General features: G+C 37.9%; 1 protein-coding gene across 4 annotated transcripts in view; it reads left to right on the top strand.

The window, feature by feature from the left end:
• Positions 1-19,744, top strand: part of Angpt1 (angiopoietin 1) — a 252,738-nt gene that overhangs the window by 151,541 nt on the left and 81,453 nt on the right. For 2 of the 4 annotated variants that reach the window (XM_006241609.5, XM_063264351.1), the window contains exons 3-4: positions 3,334-3,455; positions 18,381-18,613. In XM_006241609.5, coding sequence (XP_006241671.1) covers positions 3,334-3,455; positions 18,381-18,613 — 355 coding nt within the window. The remainder of the gene's footprint in view (positions 1-3,333; positions 3,456-18,380; positions 18,614-19,744) is intronic. The other 2 variants (XM_063264352.1, NM_053546.2) reach the window with 1 other exon arrangement.

The following is a 19,744-nucleotide window of genomic DNA, read 5'->3' as shown; positions in this document are numbered from 1 at the left end:
AATGTGTCAGGAGGTGTGTCTTAGGGTTTCTACGTGATGAAACACCATGACAAAAGTAACTTGAGTGGGAGAGTATTTCAGTTGAAAAACTCTCAGGTTACACTTCATCATAAAGTAAAGTCAGAACAGGAACTCAGGCAGGAATTAGGAGGCAGGAACTGAAGAAGTGGCCATGCAGAAGTGCTGTCTACAGGCTCACCCTCCACGAGCTGTTCATCTTCCTTTCGTATACCATCCATAACCGCCTTGCAAAGAGCGACACAGCTTACCATGATCTGGGCTCTCCCACTTGAACCATTAGTCACTGACTTCTCTGTAGGCCAATCTTAAAAGGCATTTTTGTTGATTAAGAGTTATTCTCTCAGGTGTGGTAGGAGCAGATGAGCTGAACTTGAGGGTGTGAGAGCAGGAAAGCTGGCCATGTCCCTTGATATCTGTGGCATTGGCTAGCTGTGGCCATGATGGAGAACTTGGCCTGGTGGTATGGGTGCAGGAAAACTGGCCGACTGATAAACTCAGCTACTGACCAGGCTCAGAGCTAGTGCTTCAGGTTGGCCCACCCCAACCTGTGAATTGCTGGAGCACATTAAGGGGTAGGTCCTATAGATCTCAAAGCTGCAGAATCTCCATGACACAGGGCAACAACAAGATATTTGAGAGGAATCCCTGTGAGCATCCAGTGTAGCATATAGTGTAGCAGAAATCAGAGGCTTCTAACCAGACCAATGGCTCATCACAATGAACATTTACAATTAAAAATATTTGGACAAAATAGTATATTATGGGATGCACTGTGACACTACAGTTTGCACTACAATATTTGTGTATGTATGTTATAGCTTTTAAAACATTTTTAAAATTTTTTAATTTCTAAAGTTTTATTTTGTGGGGAAAGTGGCAGGGCTAGAGGGTGGATATGAAGGGCCAGGGAGATGAGTGGGATCAGAGTACATGATGGGAAATTCACAACGAATCAATAAAAAAACTAAAAAGAATGAAATCATTCTTCTCAAATATGTCTGAGTTTGTGTCAATTTGACAAAAATAACCATGATGTGTTCTCAGAGAGTATGGCAAACCAAAGCAAATATAGGTTTGATGTTCCTGTGAATGATGTATTTCATTCCATGACATGGCATGCTTTTATTCAGACAAAAGCATTGAGTGTCTTCTCATTCCTGGTACTGGTCCTCACATAGAAATACAAGGTGATTCATTATGCATTTCAAATATTTGTAAATGGTCATTTAGTAAACAAAGAAACCAGAAGCTGACCTGGGTAAAATATTTGCTGAATGTAGCATTATTCTTAACATTCACAAGCATGTTTTTCAAATTCTGTTTCTCCTTAAATAAAGTGATAAGGACTATCATTCACAAATAATACTTGTGTTAATTCTCTGATAATGTCATATACTATATTTTGATCATATTCATCTCTGCCTCAACTCGCCTTCCCCCTCTCCCTTTACCAGTCCCCAGCGTTCAGGGGTTTTCACTTTGTCCCACTTTGTGCTGTACAGCTACTCTTGGGAGTAGGGCCCACCTGCTAGGTGTGTTCGACCTACCAGGGTCACGTTATTAAAGAAAATGTACTCATCTAATGGCCATTAAATACCTGAACTAGCGTGTGGTTTCACACATGCTTTTTACCCTCTGTGCTGGGACTTTGGAGCTTGTGCAGATCTTGTACATATTGTCAAATTCCATGAGTTCATATGTATTCAGGAAAAATTCATTATTGGCAAAGTTTTAAGTCTCATAGGATGGAGAAGTATTTATAAAAAAAATGTTGTCCTTGCAAGTGTACACTCTAGTCCTGTGTGATTTTACTCACCTTACCCTGATCATAGCCTAGTAAGGAGTGGGGTGCTAGGGAAAGAATAGAAAGTGGCAAGATGAGACATTTATACTTTGAAACACTTGTTGTGATTCGTTTATATATTATGTTTCCATGGATATGGATTGAAACTACTCCAAAGATTAATAATAATGATTTAATGATTTCATCTAGTATTTATGGGACATGTTAGCATTTTAAAATATTGTGCTCTGAAATACTCTACAAATGTATAATATGTACTTTAACTTCATTGCCTAAGTGAGAAGGAGCCCTTCTTTAAGTTTTGCATCTGAAGCAGTTGTCTCTCACCTCCAACCTGGTTCCTTCTCTGTCCTACTACAAATACAGAGCCCGGTTGCTTTGCGGTCCCCTGCAGACATATCTCAACCAAGTAGTTCAGTGCATGTTACCAAGATGTAGATCCAGTCCCAGCGTTAATCCTGCTGTAGAGGAACACACCAGCATTTCCACTTTTAGAGCAGGACCTTGCACTTGATAGTGAGATTGCAAAATATCTTCTCAGGTCCCTTTTAACAAATAGATCTAAGTAAACTATGATGCGTGAAAAGATTTTAAATACTTTAAGGAGAATTTGAAAACCATATAACCTTTCCCTTCCTTAAAAAAAAAAAACTCCTTTAGTGCAACAATATGAAGGAGGGACAAGAAAGAGAGGCATAAATGTTGACACCATTTGAAGACCTCTTTCCAGTGTTGCTGTCTTTGCCTGGAGAGTGGTAGAGTTTGGTGTATAAGTACAAACTTTTAACCTATTGGCTTCTATTGGCGCTCATGACAATTTTGTGAGGACCATGACCAGTGGAGGGGAAAACAATAGCAATCTGTTTTCTTAACAGTTTCAAGTCTGAATAGTGAGGCTTCCAAAAATCATTTGACTGCAGCCTCTAAGATTACTGTGCAAATTTGTAGACACAAATTCAGTCTCTGGTTAGAAAATCAGATCTTGAATCTGGATTAGACTGGACTCCAGTGTCCTTGTCTGTAAAGTGACATGGCCAACATATGAGACTATCAAGTAAGTGAGATAGTATATGAAAGTTCTCTTGTGTCAACAACCTGCCATGAAAGCTATTCAATGAATGTGTGGTCAGAAATCTTCCCAGATTATTGAGTTGTTTGAGTTTCCAATTGGGTTTAGTAAAGTGTTACGCCTGGGTAGGTATATATTATGCATCTCTTAATTCTAAATGACCGGTAATATCAAGACCTTGTATTAATAATATATTTTGCACTTATATTTGTTGGACAGAATATAAATAAGAAACTTGCAAGATACACTATCCTAAGATATAAAGATATAAAAATTGGAGTACATATCTCTACTTACGAAGCAGTATTTGGTTGATTGACTGTCATATGCTTCAGTTGTTCTGAAAAATATTAAGAGCAAAAAAAAAATCCATAAATGCTCAGGGTTTTCGTGCTACTTGTTTTGTGATTGAGATTTTATTTTTCAAAAATGTTCCAAGGTACTAAATCAAACATCCCGTCTTGAAATCCAACTGCTGGAGAATTCATTATCAACATACAAGCTAGAGAAACAGCTTCTCCAACAGACAAATGAAATTCTGAAGATTCAGGAAAAAAACAGGTAAGGACTATTTTATTATGGAAATACTTTTATGTATACTTCTTGATATTCTTTAGCTCAGTGGCAACTGAAAGTTTTATTTGAGGAACTGAAAAACTAAATCCACAAGAGAGGAGGAAGATGCATGCGCAGTCAATGTGTCAAGCAGCGGGCCTGTGTTCTCCTTACATCTCAAGCTGTGTGGGCCTCAGTCTTAAGTGTAACATGAGCTATTTTTCAAATAACAGCAAATATACAAACTTTTTTTGACATTTTGGCTAAATAGATCGACATTTCTTCAGCAGCACCAACTTTGTAACCTTAGCTAGAAGAACAGACAGACACTCTTGGATTGTTACTCAGCCAGTCATTTACTCTACTCTCAGGATCATGGGAAAACACAAGATTAGTCAATTCAGAGAACTTGTATTATAGGGAAGCAGATTTATAATTTTTCTAAGGAAATACTTGCCTATAAAATAACTAAGAAGAGTTTTTGCTCACTTAAAGTCATTTAGGTTGGACATAATAAATTTTCTTGGTCGATTGATAGATATCCTCATATAGTATTATTTTGTTAGGTACGAGGTATAACAGGTCACTATAACGTAACTAAGTTTTTGAAAGGTGGGACAGTGAAACTAGTTTATTTTGAAGTCATTAGTACTGATGATCAGTACTTGAAGCAAAGAACCATCTTCTATAGAATAAGAGTTCACATCAGTGCATTTTCTTGGTTGTCTAGAAGATGGCTTCCCTCTTACCCTGCATTTAGTAAAGACAACTGTCCTGATCGGAAGTCACTAAATCTGCTGGGGCTAAATTCTGCTGTCTAGACTCTCTTCCCATGCAGGGGACCATGTGACCAGACTGTGGTTTTTCCCACTCTGCAGAAGGACTAGGGCATCACACCATATGAGCAGGTGCCCAGGGTCAGTCACATAGCCTGCTAGTGATGGAAGCAGGAATGGAATCCTTTTGCTTTGCTGCTAGCTCTCTTCTTTCACCCTCACAGAAGTCATCTCATGGTCTACAGCCTAAAGGCTTTCTCAGTGTCAAGCAAAGAGTAGACATCAATGCCAAGGATTCTTTTTTTTTTTTTGGTTCTTTTTTTAGGAGCTGGGGACCGAACCCAGGGCCTTGCGCTTCCTAGGCAAGCGCTCTACCACTGAGCTAAATCCCCAACCAATGCCAAGGATTACAATCGAACTTCTTCCTGAATAAAATAAACCTGACTGTTGATTTAGCATCGGTAAGGGGTCAGGAGTGTTACATTTATTTATTCTTGCAGGGTGATATGGAGTAAACTATTTAAGTGTAAATAAACTTGACAGCAATTGACCCTGAACTGGCTGTTTGATGAAATGTTCTGAAATTGAAAATCCTCTTGAAAATTATTGTTTATCCCAAGACAGTCCCACAATAACCAGAAATATGCGTGTGTGTAACAGGTCTACTTTACTTCAGTCAACTCCAATTTAGGGTTGCCACCAAATGCCTTAATTTTCTTGCTGAAGGGAATTCCACTTACAATAATTCAAAATTCAACTTTCCAGGAATTTTGAATACGTAGAGCAATTGCATGTTACTTTGTTTTTCTGAGTCATTAATCATTCTAGGATTTTTAGAAAGAGAATAGATAGGTAGGTAGGTAGATAGATAGATAGATAGATAGATAGATAGATAGATAGATAGATGGATGGATAGACAAACACAAGTATAGGTGTATGTGTATGTAAACATGTATATGTATATGTGTCAAGCCTGTCACTATAATGACAATAAATTGATGGTCAAAGCTAAGGAAAGAACAAGGGACTTTAATCTGAAAACCTACTGAAAGAGTAAAATGAAAATTTTTATAGAAACAAATAAAGACAGAAATTAATGAAGAAATGTCATATGAGTAGCTAAGCTAGATAAAACTTTGTGTTCTGTTGACTTCAGCTTAGTTCATTACATCAGCACCCAAAGAGTGCTTTTAATGGGTTCCTTGCAACCAGCAAAGGGGTAGAGCTCTATGGTAGGTCTATGGGTAAATTGGTCAGGAGAAACAGGCTTAGCCTAGAGGTTGGGGGAAATAGCTAATTTCCATTCTCAGTTTGATAGACTTAGAATCACTTGGGGAAAATCCTCTGGGCTGTGTGTGAGGAATTTCCAGAGAAATTTAAAGGAGGGAAGAAGCACTCTGTACGTCGGCAGCAGCATGGCAAGCACAGGTACTTCAGTCCCAGGCTGAGTAAAAAGGAGGAATCCAGCTAATCCCAGTGTTGACCTCTTTCCGACTCTAGACTGATGACACAATGTGATCAGTTATCTCTCATTGCCACCACTGTTAGACACTGTCATAACAGCCTGTTCAACTCAAACCACAAGCCAAAATAATCCCTTTCTCAAATGGCTTCAGTCAGGTATGTCATCACAGCAGTAAGAGAAGGGACTAACACAAAGGTAAAGGAAACAATTGGATGCCATCTGCAGCAGCAGGACATTCCCTGTCCCTTCTAAGTCAAGTCAGAGGACTGAGAAGGTTTTTCTCCCAAGCATGATCTGCCAGGCTCCTGTCCACCTAAGTATGCATGTTATAGGTCAAATTGGGTTGTGTAGCTATTTTTATTAATTTAAAAATTTTTAACATTAAATTTTAATAAGAATTCCCTTGAGAAATCAGGAAAATTCCAATAGCAAGTCAATTTCACTAGTGCTCTGGAATCCATGGTTGATTAAGCTAACTCCAGACCCTTGAAACTGACCGTCTTGTTTCCAGAGTCATAACTCCAGTAGTTTTAAAGAAACACATAGAGAATATAAACTCAAACTTTCCGCTCTTAAATTCAGGTAAGTTTCTAAGCAGATGATTTTCAACTGTAGTAAGCTATATGAAGACTCTTATAAAACTAAAGAATGTGCCCTTCACTTTTAGGATAGACCTCATTGTCTAATTAATAGATTAGAGTCATCAGATTGCTAGAAGGTTTGGGTAAGCCTCAGAGTTAACACTGATGCTTTACTGTGTAAATTTAATCACACAGCATTTCACTACTTCATGGTGACAAGCATTGTACAGTTACTATTTTATAAGGAAGAGCTTGGTATATAGCCTGGTGCCCTATCAGCTGCCTAGCAAGCATGAGACCTGAGTTCAATCTGTAGCCCAGTAAATATATAGACAAACGAATAAATAAATGCTTAAAATTAAATAGAATATTACATGATAGTTGTTTTGAAGTTTACTTAATAGCAACATAGAAATCTAAGGATACTAGAAAGTAGTGTTATTTTCAAGTTAGTTTATATTTGCATATTTCACCACAAAAAAAGGGATTCAGGAATTGAAAAACTGGAATTATCTATGCGAATGAATTTTATCAAGTGATTCAAGAGGAATTCACTTTCTTCTTTTTTTAACTTGAGATTCTGCAAACATCATAAAGATACATTTTCATGTCAATAAAATGTTCTCACAATACAAGTATTTACTGCCTTGCGTTTTGTTGTGTACAGTCACACTGGAGTGGCTTTGGTCCGTCTCTCAGCAGATGTATTACTGTCTATGATTAATATCTTAAAAAGTTACTACCGTACACTTGTCACTGCTTCTCCTGCTGACTTGGATAATGCCACCTGCTCGGTAGTTTGTACACTGACTCCTAGGATAACATGGATTTCAAATGGAAAACTCCAAAGGATCCATGATTATTTAGAAAATGAATGGATTCCCTGAACTGTCGGCTGTTTAAAAACAAGACAAAAGACTATGCTCTTCGCTGTCAGTTGTAGTCATATGTCCCCTTTCCTCCCTGCTTCTTTCCTTCCTCCACTTAATTTTATCTATTTCTGTTCTTCCCTAACAAATATATATGATATATTTCCATTTATATCTATCTGTATGTAAGTATATATATATATATATACACACATACACACATGTGTATGTATGTTTGTATGTATGCATGCAGGCATGCACATATATCTTGGCTTTTTAGTCATTTCAGCAAGAATTTTAAGTTGTTTTTTCACTTTTGTTAGAAATTCAATGTAACTAGGCTTCTTGCCTTCTTCTTTACTAAATCTGGCAAACGTATCCCAGAAAACCTTTAGACAGGGGTCTCAACTCACAGTAGGGGACTTGTGGCATAGCTGTGGCAACAGTAATGTTGAAAACTTGCCATAGGAGGAGTGCACCATCATGATTTTGGTATAGCACCTACTATGATTCCTTATTCATATATTGACATTGTGTACTATTGTCCTAGTTCATTGTCATAAGAAGGAGAGAATAGTACAAAGTAAGCTCTGTTTCCTCCCTCAGGATGTTTCAGGCTGTGTCTGGCTATGAGTACATTAGGGGCTTTCACTCACAAGTCTGGGAGTTGGCCCTCAGAAGTGTTGCACACATTTGGCAGAACAAGGTGACATCTTTAATGGTTAAGATTATACTTCACAGGCAAACTGATGAAAACTGTCTCTGTCTTTATCAGTAAAACTGAGTCAAGCTGCTCTTTCACATGAACTCCGATTCTGTTATTACCTCATATGTGATCCCTGAGGGCCTTTGTGCTAGCAGATTTAGCTTCCAGTAGGGCTGGATTCTTAGAATTGTCTTTCTGTCTTCCTGTTGAAGGGTCCAGTTCACACAATGGAGTGTAGGCCAAACAGTTGCTTTTAAGACACATGTATCCTTGCCTGCACCATTTTTAAGAAGTGGTTTTCTTCAAAACAGACCAAAAATATCCCTTTTGTGACACATAGCATATCTGCCTATTCTATTTATTGTTATTGTTTATTTTCGTATGATCAGTGGAATGAGAGGCATTCTGCCAAGCCCTGTCTAAAACAGCAGTTAGTGTCCTTTCAAGAAGAGAGAAGGTCAGAGTCAAATAGCTACATTTTTAGAAATAGTTAATTGATCGCACCTACCTATTCTTTATGTGAATCTTAACCCTACGGATACAACAAAACGTTCTTTCTACATGGAGGCATCTCTGAAATGTAAGAACAGCATGCCCAAGTCAGCCAGGTCTGGTTTGAATCAGCCAATCTACTTTCCAGAGGGGATTATCTAAATTAAGCTCTGCTTCCTCCCCAGGAATGTCAGGAGCCCTGTCTGAGTGTGTGACTTAGCAGCTTTGAGAAAGATCCATGCCTGGCCAGCCAAGCCAGTGAGCTGGCCTTAGGAGTATCTCCCACCTCTTTGGCAGGAAAAAAAGAGAATGTTTTATAGTTAGGATTATAGTGCACACACACACACACACACACACACACATACACTCATGCTGAGAGGTTTTGCTGATTTACATCCTGAAAAGCTAAGCAGAGGACTTGCAGAGTTGAGTGTGGATTTTTTACTTCATTGGGTTCACTTTTTCATCCCCTAAATACCCAGATGTACAAAGCAGGACAGGATAGCATTACTATTTGTTTTCCCAGAAGTCTAACAGAGGTGACTATAGATAATCCTAGTCTGCTTTCTTTAGCAAATTTTATTTTTGTTGGTTGAATGCTGCCCTAATTTCAAAACACAGTTTTGAAAAAGTCACTTAGAAGGAAGACACTTTGCATTCCAAACTCTATGTCTAAAATAAACAAGAACCCAAGCAAATGGAAAATTGTTATACCTTGCCTGTGATGGGGTTGGCAGTGGGTTACGTGTCGTGTTTTATAACTTTCTTCTAGTATGTATCCCATGTCTTCTCATCAAAAAGAATGAATATGAAGCTAGGTGTGGTGGCACCCTCCTCTAGTCCGAGCACATGAGAGGCAAAGGGACATGATCTCTAAAATTTGAGGGAAGGCTGGTCTACATAATGGGTTCTAGGAGAGCAAGACAGCAGTGATACATAGGGAAATTCTGTCTTAAGGATAAAGTGAGAAAGGAGGGAAGAGAAAAAGACAAAAGGACCCTGTGGAGGCGATGCATGCCTTTAACCCCATCACTCAGGAGGCAGAGGCAGCATGATGTAGCCTGGGGTAAAACAGGAGTGGTCATTAAGTAGTTATCAGTAAGACTGAACCCCCAGTGAACTAGATTGTTGGGGGGAGGGCGGCAATGGGGGGAGGATGGGGAGGGGAACACCAATAAGGAAGAGGAGGGGGGAGGGGGATGTTTGCCCAGAAACCAGGAAAGGGAATAACACTCGAAATGTATATAAGAAATACTCAAGTAAATAAAAAAAACCCAACAAATATAAAATTTAAAACTGACTGGTTGATTTGGGCCTACCAAGGTAAAGACCATTACATAGTCCTTCTAATGTTGGACTAGGAGATTGAAGATAATTATTTTACCCTGGGAATGCATTGAACTCAGTTGACAAGTCTCATCTTGTGTTCAGCTGGAGTAACTTGATTATGCTTACAAGATTGAATCTGATGTAATTACGAGATACTAAACTCTGTCTTACTGACAAGTTATTGTAATAATATAAGGAAATATTGATTTTAATAGTATTCCTAATAAAAGGAATTTTAATCGAAGCTTACACATTCACCCCCTATTTGATAAGGCATATAAGAAGTACTAAAGAGAAGACTCGGTAAATCCTAGCATTAGATTTTAGGCTGATTTTGATTATATTATCATTATATGGTATTGACCAAGGACAAGGGTCTTAAAATGTAAGTTACTCAGGGCAGAGTGAGTAGTTTAATAGTAGAGCATTTTCCTAACAGGTTCAAATCCTTCATTTCTGTCCCCCAAAAGCAGGAAAAGAAGAAAAATCCAATGTTTCCTACAGTAGCCTCTTTTTTTAAATAAATAGAACTGGAGGGAGAATTTTATTCTCCATTTTAAGCTTTTTACATAATGAACTGAGTGGCAGAGAGCATGTTCCTTCTCAGTTTCTTTGGTTTTAGGAGCTGAGAGTGACCAAGAGTCTGAGCCAACTGACAATCTTAATTCTTCCCTTTCCCTGGATTCTCTACATCTTGCCGACCGCTGGTGGTCTTGATGATTTCCACGACTGAATATCTTTTCCAACAATTCGGTTCTTTCTAAATTCATTGATTACTCTACTTAGGTCACATCTCATCAACGCTCATCTCTTCTATGCAGCAACGTTGATATCTCTAGCTTTGTGCCAGCATAACATATTTGGGTCTCAGAAAAGAACATTTTCTGAAATGCCCTTTAAGTTTCCTCTACTGAATCAATGTTAGGTAGAAAGAAACTCAAATTCTCTTTATTCATGTATTCACTCATTTTATTTTTTTAATTCACTTTGCATCCTGGTCACAGCCACCTCCCTCCTCTCTTCCCAGTCCCACGTTTACAAATCCCTTCCCCATTGCCTCTTCCCCTTCTCCTCAGAGGAGAGACCCCTGTGGGTACCACCTCATCCTGGGACATCTAGTCCTAGCAGGAATAGGCATATCCTCTCCCAATAAAGCCCAACAGGGCACTCCAGGTAGGAAGACAGGTTCCAATGACAGCACAGAACACTGTGCCTGGCCTGGCTGGTCTTACAATCATTGTGCCGCTCTTTCCCCCTTACTGATTTTAGTTTTAGAAGGAGTAGACTTACAACTCTCAGCAGGGCTTTTAGACCAGACTGACTGGGTTTCATTTTCTTCTATTCTTGCTATACTTAATTCTATCATATATTATTTGGGTGACTCTGGACCAGTTAATGAGAGTCTCTGTGGCTTGATGGATAATGGTTAACGTGGAGATGGTGATGATAACAATTTTGTTTGAAGTTGATGGGCAGATTAATGAGAGAATGTATGTAGAACACAAAGGACGATGCCTGGCAGGCATATCTGTGTTTAATTATGTGGAATTTATTCTGCTTTACCACATTATGTTGTTCTATACTAATCTGAGGCTTGAATTGCCTACAATGGCTGTCGTTCCTTATTTAGTTGGCAAGCTGCTGTTCAACCTTGAAAACTCTGTACACATACTACTTTCTTCAAGCCATGCTCTGACTAGATGAGTTAAGCTTTCTCATTATAACCTACGCCATCCACTTATTCCACAACATATGTGTTTATGTATGTGTAAATGCGTGATTTTCCCCTATATGTATAGCATTAGGAAGTAATCTTATGGAATAGGGTCTGAATTTGACTTATTATCTTTGTATTACAAGATCCAAGTCTCCTCACATAGTATATATAATGTTTTTCAAATGTTGGATTAATAATGGCCCATATCACACTAGTAGTTTTAGCCCCCAAATGTCATTTATACATACACACACAACATAAACTAACTTACACATAAAAATGCTTTTAGTAGAAAACACAAATCATATGATTTACATTAAGTACTGAAATCTATTCATTTTCTTTAACATTATTAAAACATAATGTTCACAGGGTTGGGGATTTAGCTCAGTGGTAGAGCGCTTGCCTAGGAAGCGCAAGGCCCTGGGTTCGATCCCCAGCTCCGGAAAAAAAATCATAATGTTCACATCACAATTATGCATTCCTAAAGTCTTACTGCATAGCACCTGATTTTGCTAATCTATTCCCTGAGATTCATCAACTCACTCCAACTTTTCTAGATTTCATTCCTTCTGTTTATACATCTGAAAATCAAAGTTTTCCTAATTCCATATCACCACTGTCCCTTGCACGTTCTTCACACTGATTGCTAAAATAATTGGGGTTATTCTTCTAATCTTTTCTAATAGTACACCATCAACATAATTATGAGTATGCAGTATACATATTTCTGTGAATGTTTACATGAACACATTCCAACATACAATCTCACATATTGTGAATTTATATGCTATATACATATATTTTGATAATTATTTCAAATGTTAGGCTTATTCCTAGCATTTATTTCATAAAATATGTCATGAATATCTTATTTTAATATATGTAATTATACACAGTTAAACCACACTTATTCTAAAGAATGACTACCAACACATTTAATACTATAATTTATAGTTTGCTATATTTTTATTATATTTTAGTTTGTTTAATTTTACATTTATGATTCAGGATCTGTGTAAAAGCAAAGGTGAGCTGAGAAATCACTATATAGAAAAGATTACCTTTGAACTTGCCATAATGTTCCTGCTTTACCTTCTGAAATGTGGAGATTAGAAGTGTTGCAACTATACCCAACATATACAAATTCCATAGTAGTAAAGTATCATTCATTAGAAATATGGTGATTATTTAAAATTTTTGTAATATGCAGACAATTATGTCGAGTACCCTGTTCTCCCTTTATGTCTTAGTGTGTGTGTGTGTGTGTCTATACACATGTGTGTATATGCATGTGTATATGCATGTGTGTGCATGCATGTGTTTTCATGTGTCTGTGTTGCATGTGTATGCACGTCTGTGTGCATGCATGTGTGTATGTGTGTGCATGTGTATATGGGTGTGTGTATGCATGTGTGCATGCATGCATGTATATGTATTCATGTGTATGTGTTTGTGTATATGGATGTCTGTATCTATGTGTGTGCATGCATGTGTCTGTATGTATGCACGTGTACATGTGTGTGTATGTGTATATGCATGTGTATATGCATGTGTATATGCATGTGTGTGTGTGTGTGTGCATGTATGTGTGTGGGTGCTCAAGTTCATGTTCTAATTTTCCAAAACCTTCTTGCTATGTGTTTATCTTTTGTGACTAGACTATCCACATGTTTTTATTCCTTGCCTCATTTGTCTTTACTACCTCATATACACTCTTTCTGGCATCCACGTTCTGTCATATATATTGGAAATTCTTTATCTAGTTCAACATTTATTTTCAGCCTATCTTTAAATAATTGTATTACATTTCATGATGTACATCAGTCATTTATCTTCCTTATTTCTGGCTTCTACAATACATTTAGCTTATCCTTATTTCCTCAAGCTTTGAAAATGGCTAATGTTTGCATTTAGTATTTATAATTCTGCCCCAAATTTGAATCACCAAACAAGTGTAACAATATTTTGAAAGAGAATTTAGTGTTTAATTTGATAACAAACAATAAATTTAATCTAGAAAGAAAACTCAACCTCTGTATGCCCATATTTGTACCATATGGCGACACCATGCATGGTACAAACAAGGAAAAAATGAAGGCATTTATAAATAAGCTCAGACAGATAAAAATGAGGCTTTTATATTTTCAACATCTCTTCCTTGTGTCAAGAGCTATATTTACACAGCACCAGCAGCTCTTACCACTAGGCATTCATTGGCTGCTATGTTAAGAATTCTGTTGTGGGAAACAATTTGAACCGGAGAGCTTTATGTGAAAGTTTCAAGATGTAGCCAATGGTCTTAAGTATTTCCAATAAGATACAGTGTGGAGAAGGACAGTGTGTGCAGCACAGGCAAATCAATGTCCAAATTACACACTCTTTCATGAGCTTTCAGTGAAGTCAAGACCTAGATTATTTTGTTTATTTTGTTCTTCATTAAAGTGCACCTCTGCCTCAAACTGGAAGTTAAGTGCCAAAATCCTATGCATGTCTCTTCTCAAAGTTCTCCCAGGAAGATGGGAAACAGGAAACACAGAAAGTCCTGTGAGAAACTCTGTTTTGGAATTTGCAGCTCAATTTATATAGATTGAATGCACAGTTGGTCAACTATAGCCCAATGTAACAGTAACCTCTAAAGAGGCATCCCAAGAAAAACGGTTTATCCAATCCAAACCTTCCAAAAACTTGACAGTGGGGCTCTTTTTCTGTTTAATAAATTCTGAAAGAAAGCTCATGCGCTGATCTCTGGAGTCAGCTACCCATGTTTTGCTATGTGCTTAAACTTCAACTAAAACTTTTGAATGTTATCATCAGGGAAACTAACAACAATCCGGTTTTAGAATCTAACGTCCTATAACTGGACTTTCCTATCTATCTACTGGTCTCTTGCCAAATCTCCATTTGGCTTTTCAGACTTTTCTGATTAGGGGATATGATAGAAAACCTATAGAAAGAGTTAGGGACCAAATAGAATATGATCAGTCTATTGAATAAAAAAAAATTAAATTTGATGGCAGACATTTTAAGGTAGGACTATAATTGAGAAAATCTTTGCACTGGGGATGTGGGTTACTGATTAAAAGCACACAATGCTTTTGCAAATGACTTCAGTTCAGTTCCTAGTATCCACACTGGGCAGCTGATATTTCCCTGTAATTGCATCTGGGGTCTGATGTCTCTGGCCTTTTTTTGTGGCCACATGCACATGTGTGTATACCCATGAAAATTAAAAATAAAATAACACTTTCAAAACAAAATCTAAGTTTGGATTTTTAAGGCATTTCTTATAGATAGGGAAAAGGGTAAGTTTAAATACTGTGACTCACAAGTTCCCCAAACAATCAGATGGAGAACAGCAAATATCAAGGACATGTTTCAGGCACGTGATTGCTGGTATGATGTAAATAGTACAATAGGTTGTACTAGTCACTTTTCTATTGCATAATAAAGTACCACGGCCAAGGTAACTCATCGAAGAGTACACTTGAGCTTATGGTTTCAGAGAGTTGGAGGGCATGATGATGGGGTGAAGGCATGGCGTCAGGGACAGTACTTTGAGGGGCTCAATACTTAAACTATAAGTGTGAAACAGACAGAAAGAAAACTTGGAATAGATTGTTTCTTTGAAAACAATAAAACCAGCTCCCAGTGACATACTACCTCCACCAAGGTCGTAGCTCTTAAACCTACCCAAGCAAGAACACACACTGGAGATCAAGTATACGCTCAAGTCTGTGGGGCAAATCTCTTATTCAAACATCATATAGTAAAGGCTGCATTGCACTGCGTTAAGGTGCCAGTTACGGATGTGGGTCACTTTCATAACAGTGGGGTGCTCTGTATAGATTTCTAACATAACACTATTGTAAACATGTTTTAGAAACCCTGGTTCCAAAACAACATATTTGTTAATGTTTTAGATTAAAAAATTAGATTATTACCTATAGTCTAGAGGTTGAAAAATCAATCCAGTTGATATCAACTATAATGCCTGAAGGATTAAAGACAGACTGAATATGTGATTCAGTTGTGCTACCTCAAGACACAGGATCAGATACCAGTACCCACGCTGGAATTAAACTTTTTAATTCCAGTTTCAGAGAATCTGATTTTCTCTTCTGGTTTCCATGGGCACTGCGTGTATACAGTGCACTGGCATAAATAAGACACAGCAGCAATATACATCAAACAAAAATAAATTTTAAAAAAGGAATCAAAAGAAATGATTTCTATTAAGTGCTGTCCAACTATAATATTTTATTACTTGTGTGTTAACAGCCACAAATTACCTTTTTGGAAAGTGAATCTTGGATTCAAACCATTTTGCAATTAAAGGGAAGAAAGGTTTACTCCCAAAGTGTGCAACAGCCAATAGATAGGAAGAAACACAGAGACGATTCTTTTGGAAATCACACATTGAGAGTGCATGGAAAAGAGGATGTGTGCCTTCAAAGAGACCAAAGGATCATGAAGAGAAGTCATACTGAAGGAGTCTAGAAGGTTCTCATTCATGTAACAGATGAACTATAATAGTATTGTGAAAATAGCTGGACTACAAGGGCTAATAAGAGAGAACTGGGTGAAGAAATGATTTGGGGGAATGTCTTGGAGAGATAGTATCTTGGAAGGAAATGCTTTCTGGGAAACGATCAATTCTGCGTGACAAAGTTCAAGTATTCTTGTGGTCAGAGAGATGCTGCTTTGTTCTCTCAGGCCAGCTAGATATATGTGATTACAATCTCCTTGCATACTGATGATCAAGGCTTCTTCACCTTCACAAACATCTTTTCTAAGGTAACACACTGGCTCGATGCCACTTGGTACCTGGAAGTCATGTAACATTAATACCTCTTTAGTAAGTCATGAAAATCAATGCTCTTTCCAATATACTAATGAATATTATTTTTTGCAAAGGAAAAGACTTCTTTCCCATTCACGACTATTTTCTTTGGAATGGGAATTTCTTTGACCAACTTATAGTTTTCATATCTTTTCAAATTGTACAAAAAACAAAGCAAAACAAAACAACTGGTGCTTTTCTCACATATCCTGTAGCAGCTACCCCCAGTGTATATTCTGTGCAGACACATCAAAAGCAGAAGTGGAAAAATATTGATGTAAAATATGAAAAATGTATTATGTTAGAAACAGAAGTTTCTTGTTGCTCCTAATTTTTCTCTGAGGATTACTGCCTAAAAATCCTTTCTGAAGAAATACTATCATCTTATGTTCTGCATAAATATTGGCACTTAGCAACTAATAAATATGACTTATAAACCTGATATTGCCTGCTAATTAGGAAACCTGGAAGGCCAGTTCTAACTTTGCTTGTGGGACAAAACTGTTTATTTAGTACTTTTATCCAGCATCACATGATGCTTTCGCTTCCAAGTCATGAGCTATATATACAAGATCCTCATGTTAGCAGTTAATGCTAAAGGTTTCCTGGTGCTATACCATAACTCATATGAGGCTGAGACACAGTTTTCAAATAAGTTAATGACTATAAATTGCGGGAGTCATGTAACTGATCACTACTCCAGAAATAGGCGCAAACATAACTAAAAAGTAGGCTAAGAATGAGCTGAAGTATCAGTTGTGGTTAATTCTCAGAGCAAAAGCCAAAAATCTCCAAGCACAGAGGAAGGATCCTCTGTACCCATAGCAGTGAACTTGCCAGTTAGCTACAAAGTGAATGGCAATCTTAACCATTATGGACAATATAAAAATTGACTACCTCTGTCCCTCCACCCCTCTCTCTGCCTTCTTTTAAAGTCATTAGTTTCTCTAGAACCAGCAAGCTTCTGCACAGAAGAAAAGACACTTTATCATTCTTAGCCCCTAGAAGTATTTTCTTTCATCTTCCTCGGGCTTCCTTGTCTAACCTTTTCACTCCTAAACAGGGATTTAAACAAATATAAATGACTCTCAGGATTCCAAATTGAGGTGCCTGCATGATCAGCAGAAGTTAGGAATTCTTTCTGTACTGGCACGGAGTAGAATAAAGGAAACTCGAGAGAGAACCGTGGCTTATTTTCTTGGGTATCAACGTGAAACTTTCATTTGTCAATCTTGGCACACTCCCAAAGTTTCTCTCAATTAGGCAGAACTCACACATAGACCCAGCTTCCCAGCAGCTGTTCTGGTGTATAGTGGGCCACGTTCTTCTTTGGAGAGCAGATTTGTTAGCAGAGACCTGGGATCTCCTTGGGCATTTCTTACCACACTTCCTCATCTGTGCAAAAGCCAATCAGATGTTGCATCTTGCCCCTCAGCGCGAACAGTTGGAAAGTTTGACTCTTCAAACACACTAGATTGTATAATTTAAGTATTAAATTTAAAACACTCCCTAGTGTCTTCTTTTTGAAGACTTATAGGAGTGATTCAGCTCTATATTTCTCCAAGGTAAATTAAATGCCCATTTTTGGGTGTGCTGTATTGGAATAGCACCTTGTAAACTAAGATCTGCTAGAACCATCTGAAAACAGAACTAAGAAAACTGCGTAAGCCTTTTCCCTGAAGAATACCAGTATATTAGACACTCTATAAAGTGAAAAATGCCTTTTATTTTTTAGTCAGTTCCTCAGATTTAAAAGTGCTTCTGCGGTTTTTGAAGGTTTTCCTGCACACTATACAAGGAGGAGAGTATCATTTAGAGGACATAGAGAGAAGCTTCATAAGGTTGTGTCACTCTGAGCAAAGTACTCCATGTTTCTCTGTAAAACTGTGATGTTCATGCAATGGGTTCTTCCTTTCCCGAGACACCTGTGCAGTGATTTAAGAAGCCATGGTGCTCTTAGATCTCATTGAGAAGCCTGGTTTCATAAGTAAAGCTAGGAGTTGTGATTATGGAAGCTAGATTGATTAAGAACTGGTTAATAAATCCTGTAGAACCTGCCTCAGACTTCTAATCTTAGTCTTGGGAACAAGTAGAATTGCAGTACCGACTCTCTAGCACTGTGTGAATTATAGCTTATTTTCATTTCCTTATAGTTTATTAGAGCATAAAATCCTAGAAATGGAGGGAAAACACAAGGAAGAGCTGGACACCTTGAAGGAGGAGAAAGAAAACCTTCAAGGCTTGGTTACTCGTCAGACATTCATCATCCAAGAATTGGAGAAGCAACTTAGCAGAGCTACCAACAACAACAGTGTTCTGCAGAAGCAACAACTGGAGCTCATGGACACAGTCCATAACCTTGTCAGCCTTTGCACAAAAGAAGGTGGTAAGAGTTCTTTTCTTCTTCTGCCTTTAGAAATATTTTGTTTCATGCAGGCGAGTAAAGGTTTCCCCTGCTACTTTGACGCCAATGCAAATGCTGTTGACAGATGTTGAGTGTAGTTTTTATTCCCCACCTCCTTTGCTCCCTGGCAGGCTGTGCTACCAGCTCCTGATTTTCCTTTTGTTCTACCTACTTTTGTTCAGGGAGGTGACCGCACTACCAGCTCCCACCCAAGACCCTTGAATCTGAGACTAAAAGATATACACTCACACGCACACACACACGCACATGCATACGCACAAGCACACAGTTTGGTACTCCACAATTTGTCGTCTTGGCACAATTGCTGGGTACTACTATCTCCCATCTGGAAATGCATGCCCTTAACAATTTTTTACCTCAGTCTCTTTCATCTGCCCTAAACTCAGTGGCTAAACCATCCCATCTGGCTTCTGCCGAATATCCAAGACTACCTGCCTATGGGACTGACCCAGGCTCCTCTGGAGACCTCACATGCTGCTGCATTCTTCTCATTCCAAAGCAAGGTGAAACTCCTCCTTTCTCCTGTCCCATCCCTGCATTCAGCACCCCGGAAGTCCACCTATACCTTTTGCCAAGCAATTGGCTCCTAGCATTCTTTACTGACAAATCAAGAACCAATTGCGGAACAGGATATTAGCATCAGAACCTACTCTTCATTTCTCCTTTTCATTATTTTGAAATGCATTAATAAGATTTTGAAGGCAAATTTCACAGCTAAGTTCAGAACTTTTATTTTTAAGTTTTCGAATCTGCTATATCATTCTAAAAGAAATTTTAGAATTTGTCTTTCATTCTTGATATTTTGTAACCTTGATAACATTTCTTATACTGGATGATTATGTATTTGACATTATGATGTTACATACTTATGTCTAGCACATAAATTAGGGAACACTTAGAATTAGTTCAGAGTTTGGAGGTGAGCTTGGGGGATTACTCTTTCATAATTAATTTTAATTAATTCCATTTTCAGGAGAGAGGAGAAGGGACTTTTTTACATGTACAAAAAGGGTGAAAGAGATAGTTGTTAATAATTATTATCACAAGGAAAGATGGTTCTAAAGTATCCATTAAGATCCCTTCTCCTTGATC

Source organism: Rattus norvegicus, chromosome 7, assembly GCF_036323735.1.
Source record: "Rattus norvegicus strain BN/NHsdMcwi chromosome 7, GRCr8, whole genome shotgun sequence".
In the NCBI taxonomy this organism is placed as follows: Eukaryota; Metazoa; Chordata; class Mammalia; order Rodentia; family Muridae; genus Rattus; species Rattus norvegicus.
The sequence above is the reverse complement of the archived record's forward strand: the minus strand, read 5'-3'. Positions and strand labels throughout refer to the sequence as shown.